The sequence below is a fragment of the Salvelinus alpinus genome, chromosome 7, assembly GCF_045679555.1.
Source record: "Salvelinus alpinus chromosome 7, SLU_Salpinus.1, whole genome shotgun sequence".
NCBI lineage: Eukaryota > Metazoa > Chordata > Actinopteri > Salmoniformes > Salmonidae > Salvelinus > Salvelinus alpinus.
In genome coordinates, this window is record NC_092092.1 from 22,248,293 (window position 1) to 22,261,943 (window position 13,651).

At 41.2% G+C, this 13,651-nt stretch overlaps 1 protein-coding gene across 5 annotated transcripts; it reads left to right on the forward strand.

The window, feature by feature from the left end:
* The first annotated feature begins 1,524 nt into the window (after positions 1–1,524).
* Positions 1,525–10,551, forward strand: zbtb18 (zinc finger and BTB domain containing 18). 5 transcript variants are annotated; one of them, XM_071409412.1, is made up of 2 exons: positions 1,525–1,845; positions 5,967–10,551. In XM_071409412.1, exon 2 carries the CDS (start codon positions 5,981–5,983, stop codon positions 7,625–7,627), a length of 1,647 nt encoding a protein of 548 aa, XP_071265513.1. In that variant the 5' UTR covers positions 1,525–1,845; positions 5,967–5,980; the 3' UTR covers positions 7,628–10,551. The 5 variants fall into 5 exon arrangements, with proteins under 5 accessions (XP_071265513.1, XP_071265512.1, XP_071265514.1 ...); XM_071409411.1 differs by lacking the exon at positions 1,525–1,845 and adding an exon at positions 3,480–3,930; XM_071409413.1 differs by lacking the exon at positions 1,525–1,845 and adding an exon at positions 3,951–4,764.
* Positions 10,552–13,651: the final 3,100 nt, after the last annotated feature.

The following is a 13,651-nucleotide window of genomic DNA, read 5'->3' on the forward strand; positions in this document are numbered from 1 at the left end:
GAACTGTATTAGTAACGCCAATTAGTTTACTGGGACGAATTTAGGAATTTAAATGTCCAGACTGGATTTCCACTACAGCCTCAACACAAACAACCTGCTATTTGTATTTTTAAACATATGGAACATACATAATACATGTCATCACACCACTTTGAACATTCATGAAATACCTGTCAATACATAAACTTTTTGGGCACTACATCTTTATTGGATGTGATTGTAGTCCCAAGCTGATTCTCTTGTGCCCCAGATTTACGGTCCTGCATGGGTGATTACTGCTCTGGCACTCAGGGCAACTTTTCACGTTGCTTACAAAACTGGATGCACTAATTAAAAGGCTAGAAATAGACTGAAGTTTGAACCTCGTTAATAATACACTATATAATGTTTTATAACGTGTTTATTACCTATAATATTTTCACCAAGTCTCAGAATATAGCCTACGGCTCACATCAAAGGAGACACGCATCTTAAACATAGTGTTGCCCCTCTCTTAATGAAGTTATAGGGTTATAGGCTACAAGATAACATACAATATAGCCTACTACAAATAAAAATACAAAGTAGCCTATTCGTTTTTAAATACTTTAGGCTAAATATTGACGTGAGAGTGGACGTATTCGACATAAAATCAAGACATGGTTATATGTCCCTGAGACACACTATCACTGTCGAATGAAACTGATGATGGTTTATTATTGCCTAAATCAAGGGTTCTCAAAGTGATCTCATATAAATATATATTTTTTAAAATCTTGACATTACATTTTTTTTATGAATATAACAACATATTAAACGAATTTCCGAATTTCCCAGGGTCCGAGACCTGGGAAATCATACTTATTTCTATGTGACAAATAAAATTTGATTTGATGATTTGATTTGGTTCGTCCGGTGGCACCGGCCATGCACTGCCGAAGTCGATATATAATTTATTGTATACATTTTTTTCTTATCTCACTCGAGTTGTGTTCTGATTATGAGGGGGTCCCTGATGAATTTGCTATGACAAATGGGTCCCAGGCCCCAAAATTTGTGTGAGAACCCCTGGCCTAAATTATAGGACTATATAGCCTAGGACTACTAGGGCAGGCTACCATATTCATCATGACGTTATGTATGCATTGACTAACTAAGTTACTATTCTTGCAAAACCTATAGACTACACCATGGCGATAGAAACATTACTATAGTCTGAAATAATAGCCTAGAAAGAAAATCACTTTATTCAAATAAATTAATGAACAATTGATTGTGATACCTTGATTTACTTTGCATGTTTCCACAACGCTGTCATTATACGCGTCAACTGCCTTATATTCGCAGACCTTGTCGTTGCAGTGCTAATTGTGTTACCGGTGACAAAAGTTTTTCTTTCAAGAATATGAATAACGTAATGCACCTGTTCCACGCTCCACTAGTCGAAGCCTGACTACAGTACCCACGACACCTTGCGCCCACTCTGTGCTCTGCGCCAGTCTGTTCAGGGAACCAGTTCGCTTAGCCTTTTTTCTGCCTTCTCACTGTTGCCTGGTGCCAACCTACGCCGAGAAGATATCCCTCCCTCTTCCCCCTTCAGCGGCTGCTTCCAATTTGCTTTCATTTTTCTTATCACGAGCACGATTGGCTTTTGTGCTGCCAGTCAGACGCCTCTACCGTAGCTGGAGTTGAGTAGCAACAGCTCGGAAACATCTGGCTGCCGCAGCCCTTCTATCTCCGCTCGCTCGCTCCGTCTTTCCTGCCACTGCAGGTTGTTATGGAAATTTGTTGAAAGTCAATCTAGTTATTTTTCAACCCCAAGAGGATTTGACGAAGGAAGCAGGAAGACATTGGAGCTTGTTGTCTGTAAGTGCCTTTAATACCAGAGTCCGATTAAGGGTGATGAAAGGGGGTTAAAGAATGGAAGGGGAAAAAGTAACAATCCTTTGTAGCGTGTGTTGCGTTCATATAATAGTTGCTATATTAGCTCCTTCGAGACCCTGTAGTGCCATGGTCTGCATAGCATCGGGGCCTGCTACTGAACTGCAATACTACTGATCGAACGTTTACTTTCTGCCACCATGGCTAGCTAGCTTGATTGCTTGGGTCAGTGTGTGTGTGTGCGCGCGCGAGATATTGTAGTCTTGCGAATGTTCTGTTGTGTTGCTGGCGACGGTCTTACATTCTGTAACCAGCAGCACAGATACATGTTGGTAGCCAGCCTATAGTCACCCTCGAGGAGTAAGTTGTCTACAGAGCTTGACAGATACATTGATCAGATAGTTGCTCGTATCGAGAGTAACGTGTCATGTCCGGTTTCATGAAGTTTATAGAAGTAATGGCTAATTTATGACAGTTGTTTCTTGGCTTTGGATATTTTTTTGTAGACTGTCTGTAAGCTATTACGATAAAAGGCAATGGGAAAATAGCCTAATGAAAATGCTAGGCTGAAATTAATGATGTATTATTGGATAGTCTAGACTAGAGTGATGTGTGTTGCAAGTTGTAATATTAATGTTGCAACATTGTTACCAACATTCACTAAGGCTATTTAATGATACATTCTACCATTTTCTGTGAAAGGAATATGTTCTGTGAAAAGTTATCGTACCGGAATCAGTAATATTGTAGCCTAATTATTTAGTTGCAACTCTAATTTTACAATTTTGCATGCAGAGTCGTTGAAACTTTGAAGGTTATGTATGAATAACATAATAAGATATCTGGCCAGAGGTTTGTTCTTGTAGCCTATATATTCGTGTTTCTCCTCCTCTTTCTTAAGTATAGGCTACACTCAGCATAAATAGCAATTAATTCCTAAAGGTTTTGATCTTGTAAATATTCATAATAAACGTGTGGATTTTAATACGCTTATGTCAACAGGAACATGTTGAATATCTTGAATATCTATAGATATTAAGTTCATATCTATAAAGCCTACACAATAATGTGAATATGTTATATAGCCTACTGTTATTGTTTGATATGAATAATAATGGACTGTATATAGATGCGTTATTGTGATCCACTCACATAGCAGAGAAATAAATAAATTCCTTGTGGAATAAAAAGACCACCTGAAAAATTCACACGGAAGAGTGAAATACTTTCACAAAAGAAAGCCGAGGCTGTAGTCAGTTTTAGCCGGCCCAACAAGGAATAGTGTAGCTTTTGTTTAGAATCTCACTCATGAGGTCTATACTATTGTTCCCATTGTTACTTTTTCATTTTTTTCTGTCAGTTGTATGAAGGGTTAGGGAAATGAATGATGGTAATGGTGAGGGCAGTGAACCGTAAAGAAGTCGAAAACAATATCAGCTGCGTGGGTCTGTCAGTTGCAAATGTGCTGTGCTGGCCTTTGTTTATGGTTACTGGAAGTTGAGCAGGCAGCAAAAAAAACTAAACTTGATGGTATTTAAATTCACTGCGCAGGAAACTAGTCTGGGAAACTAGGTTAGAAAAAGTGTTGGATTTCACACAGACCTATTTTCTAAAGTTCTCCTTTACTTTAGAGTAAAGAGGTAGGGGGAAGTTGGCTAGTTTTCCACACAAGCACCTCACTACATTTACCTCCTTTTTTTGAGAGAGGAGAGAAAAAGAAACAAAGTTGTATAAAGGAGAGGCTGGTGGCAAGAGTGTAGAGGAGTAGCATATGGCTGTAAAAGGAGCACAGCTGGAGGTAGCATTTCCATCTGAACATGATGTCAGAGCAGCTGACAGGCTGCCATCCCCCAGTCTTTTATTCTAACGCACAGACTGGGAGTTAGTGTGTGTGCGGATCTGTGTGCAGGAGGAGGTATCTCATTCCCCTCCAACATCTCCTCCACTTTGCATCTGTCTCTCACAGTTAGCTTTTTTTCTCTCCTACCCCCTCATTGATTCTGCAAAAGAGCTGCAGCCGGCCCAGCTTTTCTACTACAGCGGACTTAATCAAGTTGATGCATACTGCAGGTACTGTCTATGGGAAAGGGTCCGGGGCACTGGGATGGTTTTGTTTTGTACGGGAAGCTCTGGCTTTTCCAGGGCTTTTCCCAGTGTCTGGCTACTTTTAGTCAGAGCTCTATGGAACGGGAAGTGAAAGAGTTGTATGTGTACAGTAGTTGTGTACTGTAGCTAAGCAGGAGCCTGGTGTTTTTGTTGTCAGGAAGAGGTTTCCAAGTGAGATTTTAACTGATCCATTTGTTTGTGGATATAGTTTTTCTTTGGTTTGTTGTGAGCAGGTTGGGCTTGGAGTTGATTGTTGGTCCTTTGATTGTTGAATGTATGTTGAAATTATTATCTTTTTTGTGGAAATTATTTTTATTTGTTTCAACCAAAATATATTTCTTAATTTGTGTTAACTAAAAAAGCAATTTAACATGTTTTTATTGTCTGGTAAACACACAGTATTACTTTCTGCTACTATCAACATGTTTGATATTTTTCCTCAAAGTTATTCTGGCTAAAACATCCCAGAACCATGTAAAAAAAAATATCAATATGGTCATTTTTACTAAGAATAAGTCAATGTCTTAAATCTAAATGGCTGTGAAATTACTTGAAAGCCCAATGTCCTCTTTCCCAGGCTTGTGTTCATTTTTTCTGTTGGTGGTGACTAATTTAGAACTTGCAGATTTGAGCTGCCTGAATTGGCTAGACAGCTGTAATCGCACTCCTTCTAGTCTTAATCTCTTTATCTGGGCAGCAGCTGCCATATGGCCCCAGTCAGCTGGATCAGATGTTTGTAAGCCTCCTTGTCTGTCCCTCTCTGTCCTCGCAGACCCCTAATTTGATCGCTGCTACCTTGTGAGTTGTCCTGCTATCTTTATTTTTAGACATTTTAAGGATTAGGATTGATGTAGACTACAGGGCACTTAGAGTGATTGTATTCTAAATCTTCAGTGCTGGTCTCTTTGAGAAGGATGTGCAGTTTCTTGAAAGATTTGGGGAGGGGGAGCGTGGGGTGGTGGGGGTTTGCTGGGGGGTTGGACATCCTTGTCCCTGTAAGCCTCTCATTAAAGAAAATCTGAACTCCGCTCCAATGAGGGGGATCGCACACTTGTTCACTCACATTGAAATGGGTTTATTTAACTGCTTTGGTTGATGTTCAGGCTCATGTATTATTTCAGACGAGAAAAAGCTACTTGGTTAACAGGTGTGGGGGGGGTTTCTCATTCAAATGTCTGAATCTGCTATTATGAAAGTTTATTTAGAAAAACTTCAGAGAAATATTCATAAAATATATTTTATGAACAGGATTCTCCTTTTTTTATTGGATCTAACTAACAGTGGGAGTTGGCAATAAATCACCTTTTGTAATTTACCAACAAGGCAACTTGTTTTTCAAACCCTTAAATTCCGTGTGTACAGTCGTCATTCTCAGTGTACTTAGGCCTCTGGAATAGGTAGCTTGTGTATGTGAGGACTGTTTCTGTACCTGAAAGCCTGTTACCTAAAGAGGCTGGCCAGGCCAGTCCAAAGTGGGTTATTAAAAATAACCACACTAGGAGTTGGGAGAGTAAAGCGTGGAAGCAGTTGAGTTAGCAGGCGGGCATCTGTGTGACCAGGAGGAGCTCAGCTGCTGAAGGCTCTCTGTGATCATGTGGAACGGCCATAGATCGCAGTCTAGAGCAACACCTCTCCCAAATATCATCTGGATACATTTAGGTTTATGGAGCAATTAGACTTTATCAGTTTTTTATTTGGTGTTTGTGTCTGAAAGTTTGAATTTGTTGATGGTAAAACATGTTAGAATTTAAAAGGAAAATGTCTCTTTGGTGATATTTTAGAGACATTTAGTTTTGTAGATATAGTTTAAAATGCCAAGGATTTCATGTGTAGGCTAATTTGTTTTCATCTGTTCCTTTTTGAATGCGAGTGAGTGCAATTGTGTGTGCATGAGGTGAGAGAGTAAGATATGAGTGGATCCAGACAGGTTGTCTACAAGCTGAAACAAAACAGTAGCTGTTCTAAAATAATGTGCCTCTAACATCTGCTGTCTGTTCTAGGTTATGAAGACAGCATGGAGTTCCCAGACCACAGCAGACATTTGCTACAGTGTCTGAGTGAGCAGAGGCATCAGGGTTTCCTTTGTGATTCCACTGTGCTGGTCGGCGATGCCCAGTTCCGAGCCCATCGAGCAGTGCTGGCTTCATGCAGCATGTACTTCCATCTCTTTTACAAGGACCAGCTCGACAAAAGGGACATTGTTCATCTGAACAGCGACATTGTTACAGCCCCGGCGTTCGCTCTCCTGCTAGAGTTCATGTACGAGGGGAAGCTCCAGTTCAAAGCCCTGCCCGTGGAGGACGTGCTGGCTGCAGCCAGTTTCCTACATATGTACGACATAGTCAAGGTCTGCAAGAAGAAGCTGAAGTACAAAGCCACTGCGGAGGCAGACAGCACCAAGAAGGAGGAAGACGCCTCCAGCTGCTCTGACAAAGTAGAGAGCTTCTCTGAGGGCAGCACGGGCCACCCGGCAACGGCCGACCTACTGCCCAGTGACGATGAGGACCTGGAGGCCAAGCAGGACCCCAGCAACCTGTGGATGAGGCTACCCTCTGACCGCCCGGGCACCCCGGCCACCGCCACCAGCCCAAGGGAGGCTGACGCCCATGTCAGTCCCCCCAAACTGCAGTCCCCTGCCGGCAGCCCTAGCAGCTCTACTGGCTCCCTGTCCCGGAGGTCCCTGGGCTCCCGTGGCTCCCGAAGCTCCCGTAGCTCTCGCAGAGTGTCAGCGGATGCAGACTGTGTCCTGGACTTGTCTGTGAAGTCCAGCCTGACGGGGCCCAGCGAGTCCTTGTCCAACAACCCCTATTTCTGTGGCCGGGTGACGCCCGACAGCCTGCAGGGCACCCTCGTCCAGGTGAAGCAGGAGAAGAACACAGGCTCAGATGATGAGGGCCTGGTGCGTGGCGACTATGAGATGGACCACAGCGGGCCCAAAGCAACCCCTCCCAGAACCAATGGAGGACTGAACCACCACGGGGTCGGCAGCCATGCTCACAGACGCCTGGGCCTGGAGGCCCACCTCTCGGCCCTACGTGATGCCTCCCTGGCCAGCGAGCTGGAGCGTGACGACAAGGTCAGCGACGATGACATGCTGGGGGGAGAGAGTGAGCGGGCCCAGGTCGAGGCGGCTAGCATCGACAGCGCCCTGCTGCCCTACGTGTCCAACATGCTGAACGCCCCTCACACTCAGATCTTCATGTGCCCCCTGTGCAACAAGGTGTTTCCCAGTCCGCACATCCTCCAGATTCACCTCAGCACACACTTTCGCGAGCAGGAGGGTGTGCGCGCCAAGCCCGCCAGCGATGTCAATGTGCCCACCTGCTCCATCTGCGGCAAGACGTTCTCCTGCATGTACACCCTGAAGCGCCACGAGCGGACTCACTCCGGGGAGAAGCCGTACACGTGCACCACGTGCGGTAAGAGCTTCCAGTACTCCCACAACCTGAGCCGGCACGCTGTGGTGCACACCCGAGAGAAGCCGCACGCCTGCAAGTGGTGCGAGCGGCGCTTCACCCAGTCTGGGGACCTGTACCGCCACATCCGCAAGTTCCACTGCGAACTGGTCAACTCGCTCTCTGTCAAGAGTGAAGGCCTCAACCTCCCCAACCTCCACAGGGACTGGGCCATAGAGGATAGTTCTCAAGAACTGTGGAAGTGAAGCCTGCTGAAATGATCAGGACTTTGTTTTTAAGCTAAATGAGAGAGGTGTCAGTGAAGGTTGGGCAGAGAGGTAAGGGAGTTGGAGCAGGGTATGGGTGGGAGAGGGGTCTGAATCAGTCATGTTTCTTGTACGTAACATTGCAAAATCTTGTTAAATGGCACTTTAATAGCACATGAACATGTTACTACTGTTTTCTGTTCCAGTCCTTTGTTTTATTCTATTTTATTTGTTCTGATTTCGTTAAAAAAAATGTATGTAAACATGGCCGCTGGTATCAGTAGCCAGCGTTGAGTTATTTTTAGATTTCTTGTGTATATACACAAATGTCTATACACTCCTTAAATCTAAGGCACACCTTCAATGACAACCATATGAAGTGTTCAGGTAATACACACTGAAGTTAGACTATTAGAATACACTAAACGGGTACTGTGATCATGAATATATACCAGTACACATACATGTGTGTATGAATACATGTGTGTATAGTGCACTACTCTAATTTCATTATCAAATTTAATCTGTGTGAATGTGTGTGCGTTTAAATTGTTTTACTCTGCAAAGAGGTCTGATTTAAATAGCTACAAGCTTCTGTTCCTTAAGCTCTTGTACATTTTGACTTGTGATAGGAAACTTGACTGATGAAAGACAAATGGCACTCATGCAATGTACAGCTTCATTTTTCACATTAATTGAAGTATTTTCTAAAACCCTTTATAAATGATTATTTTAGAATTTCTTAAAATCTCTATCTGCAGCTTTTAAACATCCTTTGTTGAACCGAATATAATTTAAGTTGGCTGTATTCTATAGGTTTCTGTAGTGATTAAATGGATTTATTTTTGGAAAATGGGATCTGTTATTGCATGAAGTCCAACCTGTATATTTGAAATGTGAATCGCTGTATTACTGTACACTGTAATTGAACAAATATAGAACAGACTATGTGAATACTCCAAGGGTGCAGTCTGTTAAAAAAACTGAATTTTACAGCTATGGAAAATGCATGAATATGATTTATTGACCTTTTGTTGTACTTTTTTTTTTTGCATTTGAGGAGTGTATTTTAAATTAACTAATTATATTCTTAAGTAGTTTATTTCTTTTCTCTGCTCCTTTTGAGAGTCCGGTAGGACTCCTTTAAAATGTTCTGCTGGGCTGTGAAGATTTTTTGTCAATGCACTGGTCTTGGGTTTGAGTTTGTGTAACGGTATGTGAGGTGAAGCTTGTCGTCAGACAGACAGAGGTGGGCAGTGTGGGCAGAATGCCAGCAGTGACCTAACTAACAAACTAATCTACAGAAGATCTCCACTAGTGTGTTTGCCTCCCGTCCACACAGCACTTCGTCACCGTCTACTTTGCTGCATGGTGGTCAGGGAGTTAAGGTTCCCAACTGCTGTATCTATCCAGTTAACGTTCTTCTTTGGTATTTTCTGCTCTCTCATTGACATCAAGTAAGCATTGTGGGTAATTGATTTATTTATATTTTCATTTGGCACTTGTTTCTAACTGTGCGGCCAATGAAAATGTGTCACACTTTTCTATCAGAGAGAGAGAGAGAGACTCACCTGTTCATATCTGAGTACTCTTGAAGGTTTATTCTGTTTCAAAACAAAGCTGAAGAATCGGAGAGCAGCACTATGCTTAACATCACGCTCCTAATTTGTATGTCTGTGTGTATCTGTTTGGATGCTCCTATGTACGTACTGTATGTATGCACGCGTGCGTGTTTTGTACTGAAAGCGCAATCCTTACTTTTGAAGGGGGAGAATTGGCATGCTTGCACCTTTTAAAGCTTATTTAACTGAGATTTATGCTGAAAAGATGCCTTTATGAAAATTATAGTTATAAATTATAGATTCAAGAAATCATGGATACTATTACATTCAAGAGGAGATGAAATTATTGAATTAACCTTAAATTATAATTTATCATTTTTTAAATTAAATTTGAACTGTTCTTTATTTTAATATTTTATTTTGAACTTATTTTGTATTTCTTTTTAATGAATGTGAACATTCGGGGAAAAAATCTGCACTCAAAATATTTTTGTGCAGAAATACCATGGAATCAAGTAAATGCCCATTCTTGAGAACTGTCAAACAAAAGCAAAACTTTAACTATACCCAAACTCAGATGATAGTAAGTAGAGCTATGAATGTCTGCACTTGTGGGGAGATACTGGCATGCCCACACTGGCCCGGGGGTTTGGTTTGCTCTTCAGTGGATGTGGTGGTGGCAGCATCAGCTGGTGACATGGGTGCTCCTTGCCAACTGTGCACAGTGTCATGGCATTTTGCACAGTGGTAATTGATCTGTTTGCAACCACAAATATCATGGAAAATATCACATGTGGGTTAACTCTCTATTTGAAGACTTATTTACAATTATTGATGGCTTTTCTTATTGTACTTGACCGCCTTAAAACTACTGTAAACAGCTTCTTTTTTTCCCACGTTGTCACTGGAACACTTAAGTTTGTAACTGGACTGTTTATTCACATTTTTAAAATAGAAGAAAGTAAGCTGTGAAATGACCTGATAAGCATCTCCATTTATCATCAATCTAACTTTGGTTACTTGAAAACAGGAAAGGTCCAGTGGGGGGAAAAACATAAAAATGTAGAAGACAATATAGGAAGAGATAGGAGGGGGGAAATACATCTGTTGAAAAGGACAATCACTGTCTGAAAAAGAAGCAGATTTTGATTAAAATATACTTGCTTCCCTGCGAGATTTTGTTTCTTTGACATTGTTCTTTTTCTGGATTTAGACATTTTAGCTTTGACAATCATAGTATGTTTTATGTTCTCAAGGGGAGTAAATTCTAAGGCTGTTTAGTTTTGTACTTTTTTGGTGTGCTGTTGTTGAAATTTTCAAATTGTGTGCAAACTGCAATAAATTATAAGAACCTTAACTCAATTCCAATGTGAATTTGTGTATTTAATTTGTCACCGAGTAAATAACATGGGTACCATTCAGTCGGTGTTGCATTCACAGGCACATTTGGAAGATTAGTTAAATGCTTATTACACTTATTAATATAGCTTAGAGCCACAGTCATATTTGAACAAGGAAGATGTAATCTGTAGAAATTGATTTTTTCTTCTTCTCCCATTTAGTCTCAGTGTTATAACAGACTAGACTCCTCAGAGGCCTGCCTATATGTATTAGATACAAGCTCAATCAAATGTTACAATTACACACACACACAACCCTAAGTGTGTATCATGTAATGGGTTATCTAAGCTATACCTACACATGAGTTATTCAACATATTCTAGCATTGCTCTTCATAACAGTAACTATAGTGGCTGATTCTGTATAATGAATTTCTATATACTATATTTTTCAGCAATGAAAGTAAGAGAAGCATTGGCATCATTTCTTTTTCTATGCCATGTTGTGTGGGTGGGTGTGTGGGTGGGTGGGGAGGCTGTGGATCTAGATTGGGCCCAGGTTGGGCACAGTGTGGTGCCCTGCATGGCCAGTGCGTGTGTGTGGTGCTGATATATCTAGCTGTTGCACTGGCTAAGGCGTGGGCTGGACCTGAGAAAAAGTGCAGCAGCTTGTCGAGAACCACCCCCCTCAACACATACAGCCTCCTGCCAAAGCTCCTCAAGTACAGTTTTCCAAGAAACAAATCAGCTTTATCTAATGTCTTGCTGCTCTGCAAACCTGGCCTTACAGATGCATTAAAGACTGACCACTTTGAAGTAAGTGAGTGTTATTCATTAGGGCATCGCTACAGATGGTCATATGCTGTAAGCCCCCCACCCCCACCAAGACTAACACCCTCATCTCCTAATTACTGGATGATTTTCTTCAGTTTTCACAGGCATGATATTGTTTAAGAAACATGTAAGTGTTTGTAACTCTTTGAATTATTCATGTTGACTATAAAGAAAACTATATCAAGGCATAACATTCTTTCTAAATGATTTAACTATTCATTACACTTTTATTTATTATTTTAATTACTTAACTATTTTCACTTGTCCATGTAGTATTACCCCGCACATTGACTAGGTACCCCCTGTATATAGCCTCTTTATTGTTATTTGATTGTGTTATTTTTTATTATGTTTGACTTTAGTTTATTTAGTAAATATTTTCTTAACTATTTCTTGAACTGCATTATTGGTTAAGGACTTATAAGTAAGCATTTCATGATAAGGTCTACCTACACCTGTTGTACTTGGCGCATGTGACAAATAAAATGTAATTTGATGATCACATTTGCCCCCTTTTCATTATTTCATTCATTGAATGTCACTCCTTAGACAGGAGCAATGACGTCAAGCTGACACTCAAGTCCCCATAATAGTAATTAGAAATACAAAAAATATAACTCCTATTAATTAATTGCCCTAAGTAACTATGTATTGTTTTAAATGTGTCATGAAAAATAATGAACCTGTAACATACTTCATTATTGCTTCCTACACTGTTCCTGAACATCTGCTTGAAGACAATTTGCTCTCAGATGGGGCTGAGTGTTTTGCTCTGAATTTAGGTCATTAATTTGTATCTGTCCTTTGTTTACTTAAGGAACGGGGACAAAAGGGCAGCTGCAGAAACATTTGGCTGTGCCGAAGGGTAGTGGCTCAACATGTTGGAATCGGCGACCAGCTTGGGCGACTATCTGTAGCAGCTAAAACACAGAAGTTTGTGTGAGCCAGCCCTCTGCCAAGCTGTGAGCGCCTGGGCAGGGGAGAGACAAGCACATGCTTCCACAAGGCCAGCTATGGCTGTGAAGTTACAAACATCAGAACGAACTAGGACTGTACTAAGTGTCTAACTGTACTAAGCAAAAATGGATGGATGTAAAACAGTTTAGGACACCTTTTCACCATAAAAGGCTGATTTGCTTGAGATGAATGTTTGACACCACTGTTGCGGTTAAAGAATTAGAAATCTTGCAATAAATAGATTGTAATGAAGCTATAGGGGATACTGTTGCATCAGTATACCTGAGAAAACCTTCAAGTGTGATGACAACCTTAACCTTTGCAGAAGGATTTTAATTGAGGTAAAATATCCAGAGAGCAAATATTGTACATAAAGAGGGAATAAAAATTATCTAACTAATAACCATACAAATCTAAACTTGCAGATTTTTCAATGCCAAATGGTATGAAATGAAATGTTTGCAGTTGTGCCGTGGAATTCAAATGGATTGAGGGACACATTAAGTCTTAAGAAAAAAGAAGTGTACAAGGGCAGAGCTTTTGTAAGGTTACAATAACAGACAGGAGGGAGGAATGTGTCTTTCTATCGATTGTCTGCGTATTTAAAAAGCAGCCATTGTCAAGTGCTCAGCACAGAGACAGAAGGCTAGCAACAAGCGCCGTCTCCACCCAGACAATGCAGTTGTGCTCCTAGCCAGCAGGCTGGCAGAGAGAGGTGCAAGGGGGTTCGGTTTTTTTGGGGGGGGGGGTCCCAGAGAGCTATCTGCTCCAACTGCACCCATGAACAAAAGACGCAATTCGAACTTGAATGTCAGTGTCTCTGTTAGAGGGGCCCAGACCATACCCCTCCCCCCTCCACACACACGCACAAACACACAACGCCCCCCAGTAACTCTTTCGCAGGCTCGTATGGGATGAGATTAAACTCCCTACATCTCTTGTGTGAGACTTTCGAGGAGTGGGAAAAATTATGTCGTGCCACAACTAAGGCATTGGATGGAAAGCGTGGACTGCGTGGGAATGCAGTTAATTGTGTGTCATTAGTATTTGTTTTGACGCATGTATTTGTATGTTTTGAAACATGTTTATTCGTGTGTTTTGAAACAGGTTTATTTGTGTGTATTGAAACATGTTTCATCTGTAGAAATTGTGTGACATACATGATACTCAGATATTGTAATATGTAACACAATCCTAGAATACATGGTTATTGTTTGTCTCAGGCATGGTAATACTAAGTTAGCGACTAAGTAAGTTACTAATAAAGAAAGCTTATTCTATGAAAATGGGGCAGACTATGTGCAGAGTGCAGACATTATTGTGGCATTGCG